Consider the following 15,945-nt stretch of genomic DNA (forward strand, 5'->3'; position numbering starts at 1 on the left):
CACAGGACGCTGATCCTCCACGTATAGCTTATACACCCGTCAGAAGGTCATTGATATTATCACATAGAAGACTAATGGCTGTTTACCTCAGCGGCTTGTGGATAAGGAGAAGAGTCAGTAGAGCGATAGAAAGCCATGATGATTCTATAATTAGTCAGTGACCGTCAGTAACATTCCCCGCTCCATGGCTGCCCCCACATTATATAGATATCATGGAGCAGGAGCCACAGGGTGTATAGAGGGAACCTGCTGTACCATAGAGCTCCCCTGTGTCTCCCCTATAGACCACCCTCTATAATCTCCTCTGTTTGGTGGATACATTGCTTACAGTATAGTCACATCTCATTCTGAAAATTAGTGTAATAATTTATGAGACTTTTTATACACACACACACACACACACACACACACACAGTGTGTATATATATATATATACACACAGTATACACACACACAGTATATACACACACTTCATTAAAAAAAAAATACTTTTAAGACTTTATCTTATAAAGACGCTTATATAAAACACAAATCATAAACAGAAATTCCTAGCCTTGTCCAGGGCTAACTAACCAGAAATACACTCCCTGACTAGAGGACCAGACCGAGCGAGCCTCCCCGACTACAGGACCAGACTGAGCGAGCCTCCCCGACTACAGGACCAGACTGAGCGAGCCTCCCCGACTACAGGACCAGACTGAGCGAGCCTCCCCGACTACAGGACCAGACTGAGCGAGCCTCCCCGACTACAGGACCAGACTGAGCGAGCCTCCCTGACTACAGGACCAAACTGAGCGAGCCTCCCTGACTACAGGACCAAACTGAGCGAGCCTCCCTGACTACAGGACCAGACTGAGCGAGCCTCCCTGACTACAGGACCAAACTGAGCGAGCCTCCCCGACTACAGGACCAAACTAAGCTAGCCTCCCTGACTACAGGACCAAACTGAGCGAGCCTCCCCGACTACAGGACCAGACTAAGCGAGCCTCCCCGACTACAGGACCAGACTGAGCAAGCCTCCCCGACTACAGGACCAAACTGAGCGAGCCTCCCTGACTACAGGAGCAGACTGAGCGAGCCTCCCCGACTACAGGACCAGACTGAGCGAGCCTCCCTGACTACAGGACCAGACTAAGTGAGCCTCCCCGACTACAGGACCAGACTAAGCGAGCCTCCCCGACTACAGGACCAGACTGAGCGAGCCTCCCCGACTACAGGACCAGACTAAGCGAGCCTCCCTGACTACAGGACCAGACTAAGCGAGCCTCCCCGACTACAGGACCAGACTGAGCGAGCCTCCCCGACTACAGGACCAGACTAAGCGAGCCTCCCTGACTACAGGACCAGACTAAGCGAGCCTCCCCGACTACAGGACCAGACTAAGCGAGCCTCCCCGACTACAGGACCAGACTGAGCGAGCCTCCCTGACTACAGGACCAGACTGAGCGAGCCTCCCTGACTACAGGACCAAACTGAGCGAGCCTCCCCGACTACAGGACCAAACTAAGCTAGCCTCCCTGACTACAGGACCAAACTGAGCGAGCCTCCCCGACTACAGGACCAGACTAAGCGAGCCTCCCCGACTACAGGACCAGACTGAGCAAGCCTCCCCGACTACAGGACCAAACTGAGCGAGCCTCCCTGACTACAGGAGCAGACTGAGCGAGCCTCCCCGACTACAGGACCAGACTGAGCGAGCCTCCCTGACTACAGGACCAGACTAAGTGAGCCTCCCCGACTACAGGACCAGACTAAGCGAGCCTCCCCGACTACAGGACCAGACTGAGCGAGCCTCCCCGACTACAGGACCAGACTAAGCGAGCCTCCCTGACTACAGGACCAGACTAAGCGAGCCTCCCCGACTACAGGACCAGACTGAGCGAGCCTCCCTGACTACAGGACCAGACCGAGCGAGCCTCCCCGACTACAGGACCAGACTGAACCAACCCCCCCCAACTACAGGAGCAGACTGAGCGAGCCTCAGCCCAGTCAAACACAACAAAGCAACCTGTGTACTTGTGGGTTTCAGCAGCTACTCTCTGGGAGATCCAGCTTGTCTCCCTCCCCAGCCTAAGGGCCCATTTACACAGAAAGATTATCTGCCAAAGGGTTGAAGCCAAAGCCAGGAACAGACTATAAACAGAGATCAGATCATAAAGGATTTCTCATCTTTTCAAATCCATTCCTGACTTCGGCTTCAAATCTTTGGCAGATAATCTGTGAGATAATCTTTCTGTGTAAATGGACCCTAATGGTGCGTTTACACAGAAAGATTATCTGACAGATTTTTTAAGCCAAAGCCAGGAACAGACTATAAACAGGGAACAGGTCATAAAGGAAAGACTGAGATTTCTCCTCTTTTCAAATCCATTCCTGGCTTTGGCTTCCAAAATCTGTCAGATAAATCTGCCGTGTAAACGCACCATTAGAGACTCAGAGAACAGCACAGCCCGGCTCTACAACATACCCAGCCAGGTGCACCTCCTCAAGACACAGGCAAGAGCTCTAGAAATTAACCCTTCCCAACTAGCTCTCCTCTGCATATGCCAGGAACCTGGGAGACACATAGACCCCATTAATAACTTGACCCTGTAATATACCACTATATATATATATATATATATATATATATATATATATATATATATATACACACATACAGTACAGCAGGTATATATGTGTAACAGGGAACAATAGCGGCTACAGTTATTACTATACAGTATATATATATTCACAGTACAGCTGTTATTACTATATCTGTAATAGGGAACAATAGCGGACGCAGTTATTACTATACAATATATACATATATATACATATATACACAGTACAGCAGGTATATATGTGTAACAGGGAACAATAGCGGCCGCAGTTATTACTATACAATATATACATATATATACACATATACACAGTACAGCGGTTATTACTATATCTGTAATAGGGAACAATAGCGGCCGCAGTTATTACTATACAATATATACGTATATATACATACATATACACAGTACAGCGGTTATTACTATATCTGTAACAGGGAATACTGGTGATCAGTTTCCTCTCCTCCAGGAAGATGTTTCTTTGGCAGGGTTTGTGATGACGGCCGCCCCTGTAGCCTCTGACGTGGAGGTGAATGTAGTGCCGACTGGTATAAGATCCCCCCTCCTCTCCGTGTTGGTGGATCGGCCCTGGAATCATCATTAGTTCAGCGCACACGCTCCGCATCCCGAATTTACAGCCAGAAAATTATTATTTTGTAATTAAGTTGTTTAATTTTCCTGCCTTGTGAGCGGCTGCTCGCGGCGTCTCGCTGGTGTTGCCGGCGTCTAGCGGCTCCTCGGTGTACGGCCTTATTGCTTTTATGGGTTTGTGTAATAAGCTGTGATTTATGGTAATCGTTTTCTGGATATCTGTGGAGCGGCGCTCACCTCTGTGTAACGTCAGGTGGAAGAGGCCGTACGCCACTCACTATGGGGAAGATGGCGACATCTCCGGAGCTAAGGACAACCTGTGTCCCGTCTCATGACCGCCTCCCACCAGCCACACTTATCTCACTTTTGGTGCCATTTTTACTAATTTTCCATTTTTCTATCGATATTATAATATAATCCTGATATCCTGCAGTTCTCGTTCTCACCACTGGGGCTGAAACTAAGCTGAGACTTCCTGTTGTGTCTGTGGTGATAAGAGGAGGCTGCTGTAAAGTGATCTGTACAGCATTGCAGCGTCATGTGACACCAGTAGATAGAGGAGACAATAACAGAATGACTTCTTCACAGGTCACAGAGCGCGCTGATTAACCCTTTAATGACCTCGGGTCATTGATGCCTTATCGCCCAGGCATAATAATCCCATAAGCTGAAGTCCCTTGCTCTGCCCCTTCTCCTCCGTCCCCTGCCACTATTAGAAGCCTGTAACAGCAGCAGGAGAGAGAGGGGAGGGGACAAAGCTCGCGGCCATGCACCGGCGCTACCTCCCTCCTGTTCCCCCGCCAGCCTTACCTCACTCCTGTTCCCCACCGGCCTTACCTCACTTCTGTTCCCCACCGGCCTTACCTCACTTCTGTTCCCCACCAGCCTTACCTCCCTCCCGTTCCCCTGCCGGCCTTACCTCCCATTCCCCGCTTACCTTACCTCACTCCTGTTCCCCGCCGGCCTTACCTCCCATTCCCCGCTTACCTTACCTCACTCCTGTTCCCCGCCGGCCTTACCTCCCATTCCCCGCTGACCTTACCTCACTCCTGTTCCCCGCCGGCCTTACCTCCCTCCCGTTCCCCTGCCGGCCTTACCTCTCATTCCCCGCTTACCTTACCTCACTCCTGTTCCCCGCCGGCCTTACCTCCCTCCCGTTCCCCTGCCGGCCTTACCTCCCATTCCCCGCTTACCTTACCTCACTCCTGTTCCCCGCCGGCCTTACCTCCTGTTCCCCGCCGGCCTCCGTAGGAGAATGTAATCTTGAGGCTTCCAGTGTCTCTGTAGAGGGAGAATTCTCTGTCTGAAGCCCTATAGATGCTGCAGTCGTGCTGACCACAGTATCTATACAGTTAACCGTGGCGGTCCCTGGATATATCTGACAGCCGGGCCCCACCGAGGATGACACAGGCACAGCCTCTGCGCCAGTGTCATCCTGCATCATAAATAAATGTCGCTACAGCCTCAGGCATAGGCTGCAGCGACCTTAATTTACCATGCAGCGGCATGAGGGGGTTAATGTCTCACATTCATTCCAAGGGGACAGAGTCTCTCTGTTGTTGTCTATGTCCATGAGCCTGGCTGTAAAGCATATCACTAAGAATACTAAACAGCCCAGGCAAGATGCCCCCCCCCCCCCCCATAACAATGCACAAAATGTGAAATAAAAAATTATGGTTATCGGCTTGTGTACAAATCCCTTCACAAGTGACACTGATCAAGCTAAATGGATGTCCATTGCTGAGTGCTACCAGGTGACCGTGCACAGTGACTGACTAAATCATAAGCCATATCGGCGTAACCCAAAAGGGAACTTCCATCCTGGCCAAGGGGTCTCTGGAAGGGGAGATGTCCTGGGCAGTGTCAGACTGGCCCACCAGAGGACCGGACAATCCCCCAGTGGGCCCCCAGCTTTAGAGCCTGCACAAACACTGACTGACATGTTGTTTCTCACTGGTTCTTCATTGGTGGCCGTGGCCCCCAGGATCATTTCCTCTGCTGTGATGTAAGGTTTTTTTGTTTTTTTTGGGGTATTCTATCACATCTCCTCCTGCTATTATTCCCCCCCCCCCGTATTCCAGCTGCATGGTGCCCCCTCGTATTCCAGCTGCATGGTGCCCCCCTCGTATTCCAGCTGCATGGTGCCCCCCTCGTATTCCAGCTGCATGGTGCCCCCCTCGTATTCCAGCTGCATGGTGCCCCCCTCGTATTCCAGCTGCATGGTGCCCCCTCGTATTCCAGCTGCATGGTGCCCACCTCGTATTCCAGCTGCATGGTGCCCCCTTCGTATTCCAGCTGCATGGTGCCCCCTCGTATTCCAGCTGCATGGTGCCCCCTCGTATTACAGCTGCATGGTGCCCCCCTGCATGGTGCCCCCCTCGTATTCCAGCTGCATGGTGCCCCCTCGTATTCCAGCTGCATGGTGCCCCCCCTCGTATTCCAGCTGCATGGTGCCCCCCTCGTATTCCAGCTGCATGGTGCCCCCTCGTATTCCAGCTGCATGGTGCCCCCCCTCGTATTCCAGCTGCATGGTGCCCCCCTCGTATTCCAGCTGCATGGTGCCCCCCTGCATTGTGCCCCCCTCATATTCCAGCTGCATGGTGCCCCCTCGTATTACAGCTGCATGGTGCCCCCCTCATATTACAGCTGCATGGTGCCCCCCTCGTATTACAGCTGCATGGTGCCACCCTCGTATTACAGCTGCATGGTGCCCCCTCGTATTACAGCTGCACGGTGCCCCCCTCGTATTACAGCTGCATGGTGCCCCCCTCGTATTACAGCTGCATGGTGCCCCCCTCGTATTACAGCTGCATGGTGCCCCCCTCGTATTACAGCTGCATGGTGCCCCCCTCGTATTACAGCTGCATGGTGCCACCCTCGTTTTACAGCTGCATGGTGCCACCCTCGTATTACAGCTGCATGGTGCCCCCCCTCGAATTACAGCTGCATGGTGCCCCCCCTCGTATTACAGCTGCATGGTGCCCCCCACGTATTACAGCTGCATGGTGCCCCCCCCCCCCCTCATATTACAGCTGCATGGTGCCCCCCTCGTATTACAGCTGCATGGTGCCCCCCTCCTATTCCAGCTGCACGGTGCCCCCCTCGTATTCCAGCTGCATGGTGCCCCCCCCTCGTATTACAGCTGCATGGTGTCCCCCTCGTTTTACAGCTGCATGGTGCCCCCCTGCATGGTGCCCCCCCTCGTATTACAGCTGCATGGTGCCCCCCTCGTATTACAGCTGTATGGTGCCCCCCTCGTATTCCAGCTGCATGGTGCCCCCCTCGTATTACAGCTGCATGGTGCCACCCTCGTATTACAGCTGCATGGTGCCCCCCTCGTATTACAGCTGCATGGTGCCCCCCTCGTATTACAGCTGCATGGTGCCCCCCCTCGTATTACAGCTGCATGGTGCCCCCTCGTATTCCAGCTGCATGGTGCCCCCCGCATATTACAGCTGCATGGTGCCCCCCTCGTATTCCAGCTGCATGGTGCCCCCCCTCGTATTACAGCTGCATGGTGCCCCCCCACGTATTACAGCTGCATGGTGCCCCCCCCTCGTATTACAGCTGCATGGTGCCCCCCTCGTATTACAGCTGCATGGTGCCCCCCTTGTATTACAGCTGCATTGTGCCCCCCTCATATTCCAGCTGCATGGTGCCCCCTCGTATTACAGCTGCATGGTGCCCCCCTCATATTACAGCTGCATGGTGCCCCCCTCGTATTACAGCTGCATGGTGCCACCCTCGTATTACAGCTGCATGGTGCCCCCTCGTATTACAGCTGCACGGTGCCCCCCTCGTATTACAGCTGCATGGTGCCCCCCTCGTATTACAGCTGCATGGTGCCCCCCTCGTATTACAGCTGCATGGTGCCACCCTCGTATTACAGCTGCATGGTGCCCCCCTCGTATTACAGCTGCATGGTGCCACCCTCGTATTACAGCTGCATGGTGCCACCCTCGTATTACAGCTGCATGGTGCCCCCCCTCGAATTACAGCTGCATGGTGCCCCCCCTCGTATTACAGCTGCATGGTGCCCCCCACGTATTACAGCTGCATGGTGCCCCCCCCCCCCTCATATTACAGCTGCATGGTGCCCCCCTCGTATTACAGCTGCATGGTGCCCCCCTCATATTCCAGCTGCATGGTGCCCCCCTCGTATTCCAGCTGCATGGTGCCCCCCCCTCGTATTACAGCTGCATGGTGTCCCCCTCGTATTACAGCTGCATGGTGCCCCCCTGCATGGTGCCCCCCCTCGTATTACAGCTGCATGGTGCCCCCCTCTTATTACAGCTGTATGGTGCCCCCCTCGTATTCCAGCTGCATGGTGCCCCCCTCGTATTACAGCTGCATGGTGCCACCCTCGTATTACAGCTGCATGGTGCCCCCCTCGTATTACAGCTGCATGGTGCCCCCCTCGTATTACAGCTGCATGGTGCCCCCCCTCGTATTACAGCTGCATGGTGCCCCCTCGTATTCCAGCTGCATGGTGCCCCCCTCATATTACAGCTGCATGGTGCCCCCCTCGTATTCCAGCTGCATGGTGCCCCCCCTCGTATTACAGCTGCATGGTGCCCCCCCACGTATTACAGCTGCATGGTGCCCCCCCCTCGTATTACAGCTGCATGGTGCCCCCCTCGTATTACAGCTGCATGGTGCCCCCCTTGTATTACAGCTGCATGCGGCCCCCCATTCTTAGAACCTACTAAACATCAGCGGGGCCCCTGCATTCTACACTAGGCAGCCCACTTATCATTAGCCAATATGGGAGACACGTAAGAAGACGAAACGTATGAGGGTCTGTCACTCTACCACAAAGGTGGGCGCAGCATGAAAGCTTCTTCTAGATCAAGATTGAGCAGCAGAAATTTCCAAGCACCAGTAGGGTTTGTAAACTCCGTAAGCCATGGGTGGGATGATGGGTGGGCCATGTGTGCTGCACGGTACAGTATAGTGTATATAGGAGACCGCCACTCAGATACAGTCCAACTCCACAGAAAACCTACTTCTAAGGAGTCCACAGGAGATGGCGGTAACTTACACTGGGAGGAGGAAACTTTGGGTTGTTAAGAGTCTAAAATGTAAATCCTCCGAATATTATGAGTGACGAGTTGTTCGCTAGTGGAATTTATCACCAAACATGTATACTTGCACTTGTAGCCGTATGGACATCCCTTTATATCTAACCAGAAACGTATCTGCTTCTATTCTCAGGTGAAGAGTCCCTCACTATGTTTGTGGATAAGGGAAGGCTGAAGCGAGAGGCCGGAGTACGCGGCAACGCATCGGCCCCCACACTGGATACTCTCCACCAGCTGGCAGCTTCCTATTTCATGGACCGTGAGAGCGCGCTGAGGCAGCTGCACCACATTCAGATCACCACGGGAGCCATTAAGGTACATGGAGCAGGGGTTAATGGAGCCGTAGCCTCCGCACCATCGCAGTGATTAACACCTCGGCCGCGAGAGGAGCCCCCACTTTCATTAAGATTTGCTTTGTAGGACAAGTGCATAATTCCCAGAATGCAGCGAGCTCAGGATTTACAGGACGGGATCAGACAGTCCTGTCAATGGAAAGTTGTTTGATCTCTTTGCTCTGCGAGGGGCTTGGCGGTAGGGAAATTGCCTTTGGTTGATTATCTGAGGGAAGTTCATTATCCCGGCAATCCCCTGACAATGTTTTTAGATGGAATCAGGAAGTTAATGTAATGGAGTGCAATATTCTGCGGATCGGATGATTGTGAAAGTGCTCGGCATCCCTTCCATCCATATACATAACACGTTCAGGTGGATTCTTTATTCTTGAAGGTCTAACCAGCTATTTTTGGTTGCCTGGGGCGTAATCAGAGATAACATACGGCTTTGTGTCATGTGAGACAAACACTGTGGATTTATAGCATCCGAGAGGGGAAGGTAGCGATGATGGACACAGATCTTCCCTGGTAATATCGCTCTCTCTGATAGCGCGCCGCACTCATCACTTTTCTATTACGTGGGGAAACCTTTAAAAAGCCCTTAGGGGACCCATTTAAATTTAGTATTTGTAGCATAATGAATGCAGAAGCTTATCGTACTATATTGCCTACATAATGTAAGAGCTGATAATGTGTTCACCGACCTCAGGAGAACATCTCCATGTCAAGTGCATCTACTGTACGTACTCAATGGGGGGAGAACCATGAGTGTGGATGACAGTGCCCATGCAATGGGCCATAGGTTGTGATAGATCCGTAATATCACTCTTAACCAAGTGTTGGTTTCCAATAAGATCGTTGTGGTTTTGAAGCTAGTTTCAAAGTCTAGAACTAGGTCTACATCCCCCGTACCTTCTGTGGTGCGAGCGTGGGGTACAGTCGCATACAGACAGGCACAAGCTCCGGTAATCTCAGGGACCTGAGACTAGCCAGCTAGGACTATGGTTGGTTCATACATGTTTTATCTCTGATTGCCCAAACTAAGTCACTAGCTAAATACATTGAGGCCATTGAAATCAATGGGGACACTGCCTGTCCATGCACAGATACATTGACACGACACAGTGTTATTTTCATATTTTGCCTTGGAGGACACAAACGTGATCTGAACATGTGGCTCCTGAGCCCGTGGTCGGGAACACTACCATAACCTTCTTAACCAGGGTCTATTCACATAGAACATATTCTGGTCAAAGCTGTTTGCCCAGGATGTCCCTCTGCTGAGACCTGAGGGTCCTAAGAGATGGGAGCCCCCGTTCCTGGCAGAGCGGGGGCATGTTTGGGTAGTTACGTTTTATTGATATGGTTTAAACAAATGCTAGCATACGAGATAGTAATGACATATTACTGTGAATAGCGGACTCTCTGTCCTTTGTCTTATAAAGCAATGGCCCATTCCAAGAGGATGGAGCAGCTTCATTCTCCGCATGTAGTCAATGCTGACCGAACGGGTCTATAATCCTCAGTGGAATCTGTTTAACCCATATAGCGGAGCTTGTGCCTAGATCTCCCATTGCCGTTCCCCTCTTGTGTCCTGTCTATATTACGTATGATGTAATAGTAATAACGCAAAATCACAGCATTTATCCTGTGTAGCAGAAGTGTTATAATGGGGAAAGTCAATCTGACAGAACGCAGAGAGAGAGAGATAGAGAGAGAGCGCAGGGAGAGGGAGAGAGAACGCGAAGAGATAGAGAGAACGCGGAGAGAGAGAGAGAACGCAGAGAGGGAGAGAGAGAGAGAGAGAGAACACGGAGAGAGGGAGAGTAAGAGGGAGAGAGAACGCGAAGAGATAGAGAGAACGCGGAGAGAGAGAGAGAGAACGCAGAGAGGGAGAGAGAGAGAGAGAGAGAGAACACGGAGAGAGAGAGAGAACACGGAGAGGGAGAGAGAGAGAGAACGCGGAGAGGGAGAGAGATAGAGAGAACGCGGAGAGAGGGAGAGAGAACACGGAGAGGGAGAGAGAGGGAGAGAGGTTATTCTGCACAATGTGATCCATTGGGTCTAAAAGGTTACATAAACAGTCATCTAATCTGCTTCCCTGTTCCAGCCATAATTTCCTCTAATTTCCTCATGGATGTCATGGAGAGTCATTGCTGATTTCTGACGATCTCTTGTGATCTCTGGTGATTTCTGATCTCTTTTGATCTCTGGCGATCTTTGATGGTCTCTGGGGATCTCTACTAATTTCTGGTAATCACTGGCGATCTCTTGGGATCTCTGATGAGCTCTGGTGATCTTTGATGGTCTGTTATCATCTCTGATGAATCTGGTCATCGCGGGGTGATCACTGATCATTTCTGGTGATCTCTGATGATTTGTGGTGATCTGTCTTGTTGGATTTCCACTCTTCTGGGAGGGATCAGCCATTATGCTACGTCTGGATCCATTCGTATTATTGTCAGCAATATAATATCTCCGCCGCCCCCATATTTGCTGTAAAGTTTTATGTCGAAGTCCCAAAAGGCTTCTGGAGATGTTCATATTCTACTGAGAAAAGAATGTGCAAAGTAGCCGCCATTCAGAAGGAAAGGCGCGAGCTCTCTGCTGCCGCATATTAAAAGGACATGAAGACACTGAGATCGTAATGTAAGAGACCCCATAGGATCAGAATGGGGGTCGCCATTACGCTCTTGGCATGTTTGTATTTATTGATAGCTGAACGTCTGGCCGCAGAGAGGGATTCTCCACCGATAGGGTCAGCGGTCGCATGTTCACTGATGTGTCTGGAGATGCAATAGGAGAACCTTGGACTTTAGCTCTGGATGCTGTTGGCAAAGAGACGTGTCAGAAGTTTTCATTGGTCTCGTTCTGAGTGTTCCCACCTGTACTGATCCGGAGAGCGAGGAGAGAAGAGCGGGCTCAGCACATCCTCTTCCAGCTCTGTGTAAGAAATAAGGACAGAGTGGGGAGAGGATGCGCTGCAGTGCGTTCCTCTCCTAATCGCCACAGGTTTGAACTCTGAAACCCAGACCGATCAAAACTTTAGAAATGTCATACTGAGACGTGCTGAGAAAGACCCTAAGGGGCCGAAACGTTGCCACTGTGTCTGTTGCCTGAATAAACTCCACTGCAGCTTTTCACTGGATGCTGCCGGATTACTATTCATTTGATGTCTCTATGAAGTTTTTTGAATTGATGGGAACACTTTAAGAGCCTTTAATCATGGCTGAGGGCTAATGGCCACATGATAGATCTGTAGACCTGCGCTGGGTGACGCCAGAGATCTGGTCTCTCCTTCTGGATCACAGCCACTCTGTATATCCTTATGGAGATCACAAGAGTCCTGAGATCTGGCATTTGGGTAATCCTCTCACACGTCCCGATGATATACGGCAGATCATTTTCTCTGGATTTCACCTTTAAGAGCAGCATTGTACTGGGCGGTGTTCACACTAATGGGTTTAGCAAAGAATAAACCTATTTCTTGTAATCTGGAAGGAGACGTTTGTGTGGAAAACCTAATAGAGCAGAACTGACTTTGCATTGTGAGCTGAAAGGGTTAATGGCGCAGAGTATCGGCAAAGGGAAAGCTGCTGCCGCGACATTATTAATGGAACATTGGCCGCGCTAATGAACTCGCCATCATTAATAGGCGGCCAGATCCCTTCTGTTCTGGAAATCAGATACTTCAGGGTTTTTATAGTTACAAATTGTTGTCGTTTTTCTTTTAGCCGACTTGTCGCCCCTCCTTGTGGTTCCGTGATTAGTGGCTTAAAATATGTTCTCTCACGTACGGCGTGATCTGCGTAGATCCATTACTGGAATCTGGAGCGGACACCCATGGGGGCCCCCCTCAGTCCTCACAACAGATGTTGTAAGCTAATGATGCCACCACCTGGCTTCTGAGCACTAGCACAGCTCCAGGACCTCATAAAGAAGACTCTCTGGTGGCAAATCCACTTCTACAGACCCCGCTGACTATGTGACCAGTCATCCTTGCTCAGTCTGGACTCAGATGCCATATCACTATTTGGAAGAGTTGATAGGACAATAATTTACAGGCTGATGCATTACTTATGCCGGGATGTACACAGAGATGCAGTAAAAGACCATGTGAAGACCACCACTATGAGAAGACCACCGCTATGTGAAGACCACCACTATGAGAAGACCACCACTATGAGAAGACCACCGCTATGAGAAGACCACCACTATGAGACCACCGCTATGAGAAGACCACCACTATGAGACCACCGCTATGAGAAGACCACCGCTATGAGAAGACCACCGCTATGAGAAGACCACCACTATGAGAAGACCACCACTATGAGACCACCGCTATGAGAAGACCACCGCTATGAGAAGACCACCACTATGAGAAGACCACCGCTATGAGAAGGCCACCGCTATGAGAAGACCACCACTATGAGACCACCGCTATGAGAAGACCACCGCTATGAGAAGACCACCACTAAGAGAAGACCACCGCTATGAGAAGACCACCGCTATGAGAAGACCACTACTATGAGAAGACCACCGCTATGAGAAGACCACCGCTATGAGAAGGCCACCGCTATGAGAAGACCACCGCTATGAGAAGGCCACCGCTATGAGAAGGCCACCGCTATGCGAAGGCCACCGCTATGTGAAGGCCACCGCTATGAGAAGACCACCGCTATGAGAAGGCCGTCTCAATGAAAAGACCACCACTATGTGAAGAACACCGCTATGAGAAGGCCACCGCTATGAGAAGACCACCGCTATGAGAAGGCCACCGCTATGAGAAGGCAACCGCTATGAGAAGACCACCACTATGAGAAGACCACCGCTATGAGAAGACCACCGCTATGAGACCACCGCTATGAGAAGGCCACCGCTATGAGAAGACCACCACTATGAGAAGACCACCACTATGAGACCACCGCTATGAGAAGACCACCACTAAGAGAAGACCACCGCTATGAGAAGACCACCACTATGAGAAGGCCACCGCTATGAGAAGACCACCGCTATGAGAAGACCACTACTATGAGAAGACCACCGCTATGAGAAGACCACTACTATGAGAAGACCACTACTATGAGAAGACCACCGCTATGAGAAGGCCACCGCTATGAGAAGACCACCACTATGAGAAGACCACCACTATGAGAAGACCACCGCTATGAGAAGGCCACCGCTATGAGAAGACCACCACTATGAGAAGACCACCACTATGAGAAGACCACCGCTATGAGAAGACCACTACTATGAGAAGACCACCGCTATGAGAAGACCACCGCTATGAGAAGGCCACCGCTATGAGAAGGCCACCGCTATGAGAAGGCCACCGCTATGCGAAGGCCACTGCTATGAGAAGACCACCGCTATGAGAAGGCCGTCTCAATGAAAAGACCACCACTATGTGAAGACCACCGCTATGAGAAGGCCACCGCTATGAGAAGGCCACCGCTATGAGAAGGCCACCGCTATGAGAAGGCCACCGCTATGCGTTATGAGCAGGAGAGGTTTTCTATGGGGATTTGCTGCTGCACTGGACAGTTCCTGACATGGACAGAGGTGGCAGCAGAGAGCATTGTGTCAGACTGGGGAGACTACACCACTTCCTGCAGGACATACAGCAGCTGATAAGTACTGGAGGACTCGAGATTTTTAAATAAAAGTAAGTTACAACTCTGTAAAACTTTCTGAAACCAGCGTCTGTGATCCTTCACACTCACATATGGGCTTCTCGTATATTCAGACACATCTCTGCCGCACCCGGTTCTTGTATCTCCAGAGTAGGAGACTATGTTACTTGTGTCCTTTATTACTTACAGGATGTTATTCTGCGGTCTCTTTTTAGGGTCCCATAACTTGTATTCTACCTCTAATGTAATATCTGATGTCGGCTTCTACATCTGTTCCTTTATCATGGCGGATTCAGGCGTAACCGTCCAGAAGTAACCCGTAATGAAGACAAATAATATGAGTGCTCATATATGAGAGGGATAATATAAAAAGCTCATAATAAATCCTCCTCGCTGGACGGGCTGCGTTACACAACTTTTCAGAGTCAACATTTTTGCTTCTAAATTGTTCTCATGTCTCGATCGTAAAAAGTACAGAACGTTTTGGTTAAAGTGCGTCAGAGTCGGTAATTAGGCCTCAGTACTCGCCGTGCGGCCATTACAGTGACTGCTATCCTCCTTCCATCCGTCTATAGCTCATGTGTACAGCGCGCTTCATTCTTTAAGGTCGTATTACACCTGTCAGCTCAGCACTTGCTGCCCCCTCGTCCCCGCTCCTGAGCTATTACACTGAGCCACACGCAGCAGGACCTCGCTGACAGAATCGTACACCTTCTGCATCTACACTAAATGATTATCAGCCAAGTAAGGGGGATTATGGTTTAGTGTAATAGGGCCTTTACCTCTGATAGGTATTTGACAGGTCCCATATGTCTCCTGAACTCTATATAAGTGTCAGCAGTCTGGAAGCACAGACAGATATATGACAGGTCCCATGTGTCTGCTGACCTCTATATAACAGTGTCTGCAGTCTGGAAGCACAGACAGATATATGACAGGTCCCATGTGTCTCCTGACCTCTATATAACAGTGTCAGCAGTCTGGAAGCACAGACAGATATATGACAGGTCCCATGTGTCTCCTGACCTCTATATAACAGTATCAGCAGTCTGGAAGCACAGACAGATATATGACAGGTCCCATGTGTCTCCTGAACTCTATATAAGTGTCAGCAGTCTGGAAGCACAGACAGATATATGACAGGTCCCATGTGTCTCCTGACCTCTATATAACAGTGTCAGCAGTCTGGAAGCACAGACAGATATATGACAGGTCCCATGTGTCTCCTGACCTCCATCATACTGACTACAAGATACTGGGAAAGCTGGGTGACCTCCATCATACTCAGTGTAAGATACAAGAAAAGCTGGGTGACCTCCATCATACTTACTACAAGATACTGGGAAAGCTGGGTGACCTCCATCATACTCAGTGTAAGATACAAGAAAAGCTGGGTGACCTCCATCATACTTACTACAAGATGCTAGGAAAGCTGGGTGACCTCCATCATACTGAGTATAAGATACTAGGAAAGCTGGGTGATCTCCATCATACTGAGTATAAGATGGTGGGAAAGCTGGGTGACCTCCATCATACTGAGTATAAGATACTAGGAAAGCTGGGTGACCTCCATCATACTGAGTATAAGATGGTGGGAAAGCTGGGTGACCTCCATCATACTGAGTATAAGATGGTGGGAAAGCTGGGTGACCTCCATCATACTGAGTATAAGATACTGGGAAAGCTGGGTGACCTCCATCATACTGAG

The 15,945-nt window shown here is 50.6% G+C and overlaps 1 protein-coding gene across 1 annotated transcript in view; it reads left to right on the forward strand.

The window, feature by feature from the left end:
- The window catches only part of LOC138800123 (BMP/retinoic acid-inducible neural-specific protein 2-like), a 119,832-nt gene extending 111,194 nt beyond the window's left edge, over positions 1-8,638 (forward strand). The window contains exon 4 of the mRNA XM_069981933.1: positions 8,406-8,638. Coding sequence (XP_069838034.1) covers positions 8,406-8,638 — 233 coding nt within the window. The remainder of the gene's footprint in view (positions 1-8,405) is intronic.
- Positions 8,639-15,945: the final 7,307 nt, after the last annotated feature.

Source organism: Dendropsophus ebraccatus, chromosome 8, assembly GCF_027789765.1.
Source record: "Dendropsophus ebraccatus isolate aDenEbr1 chromosome 8, aDenEbr1.pat, whole genome shotgun sequence".
Classification (NCBI taxonomy): Eukaryota; Metazoa; Chordata; class Amphibia; order Anura; family Hylidae; genus Dendropsophus; species Dendropsophus ebraccatus.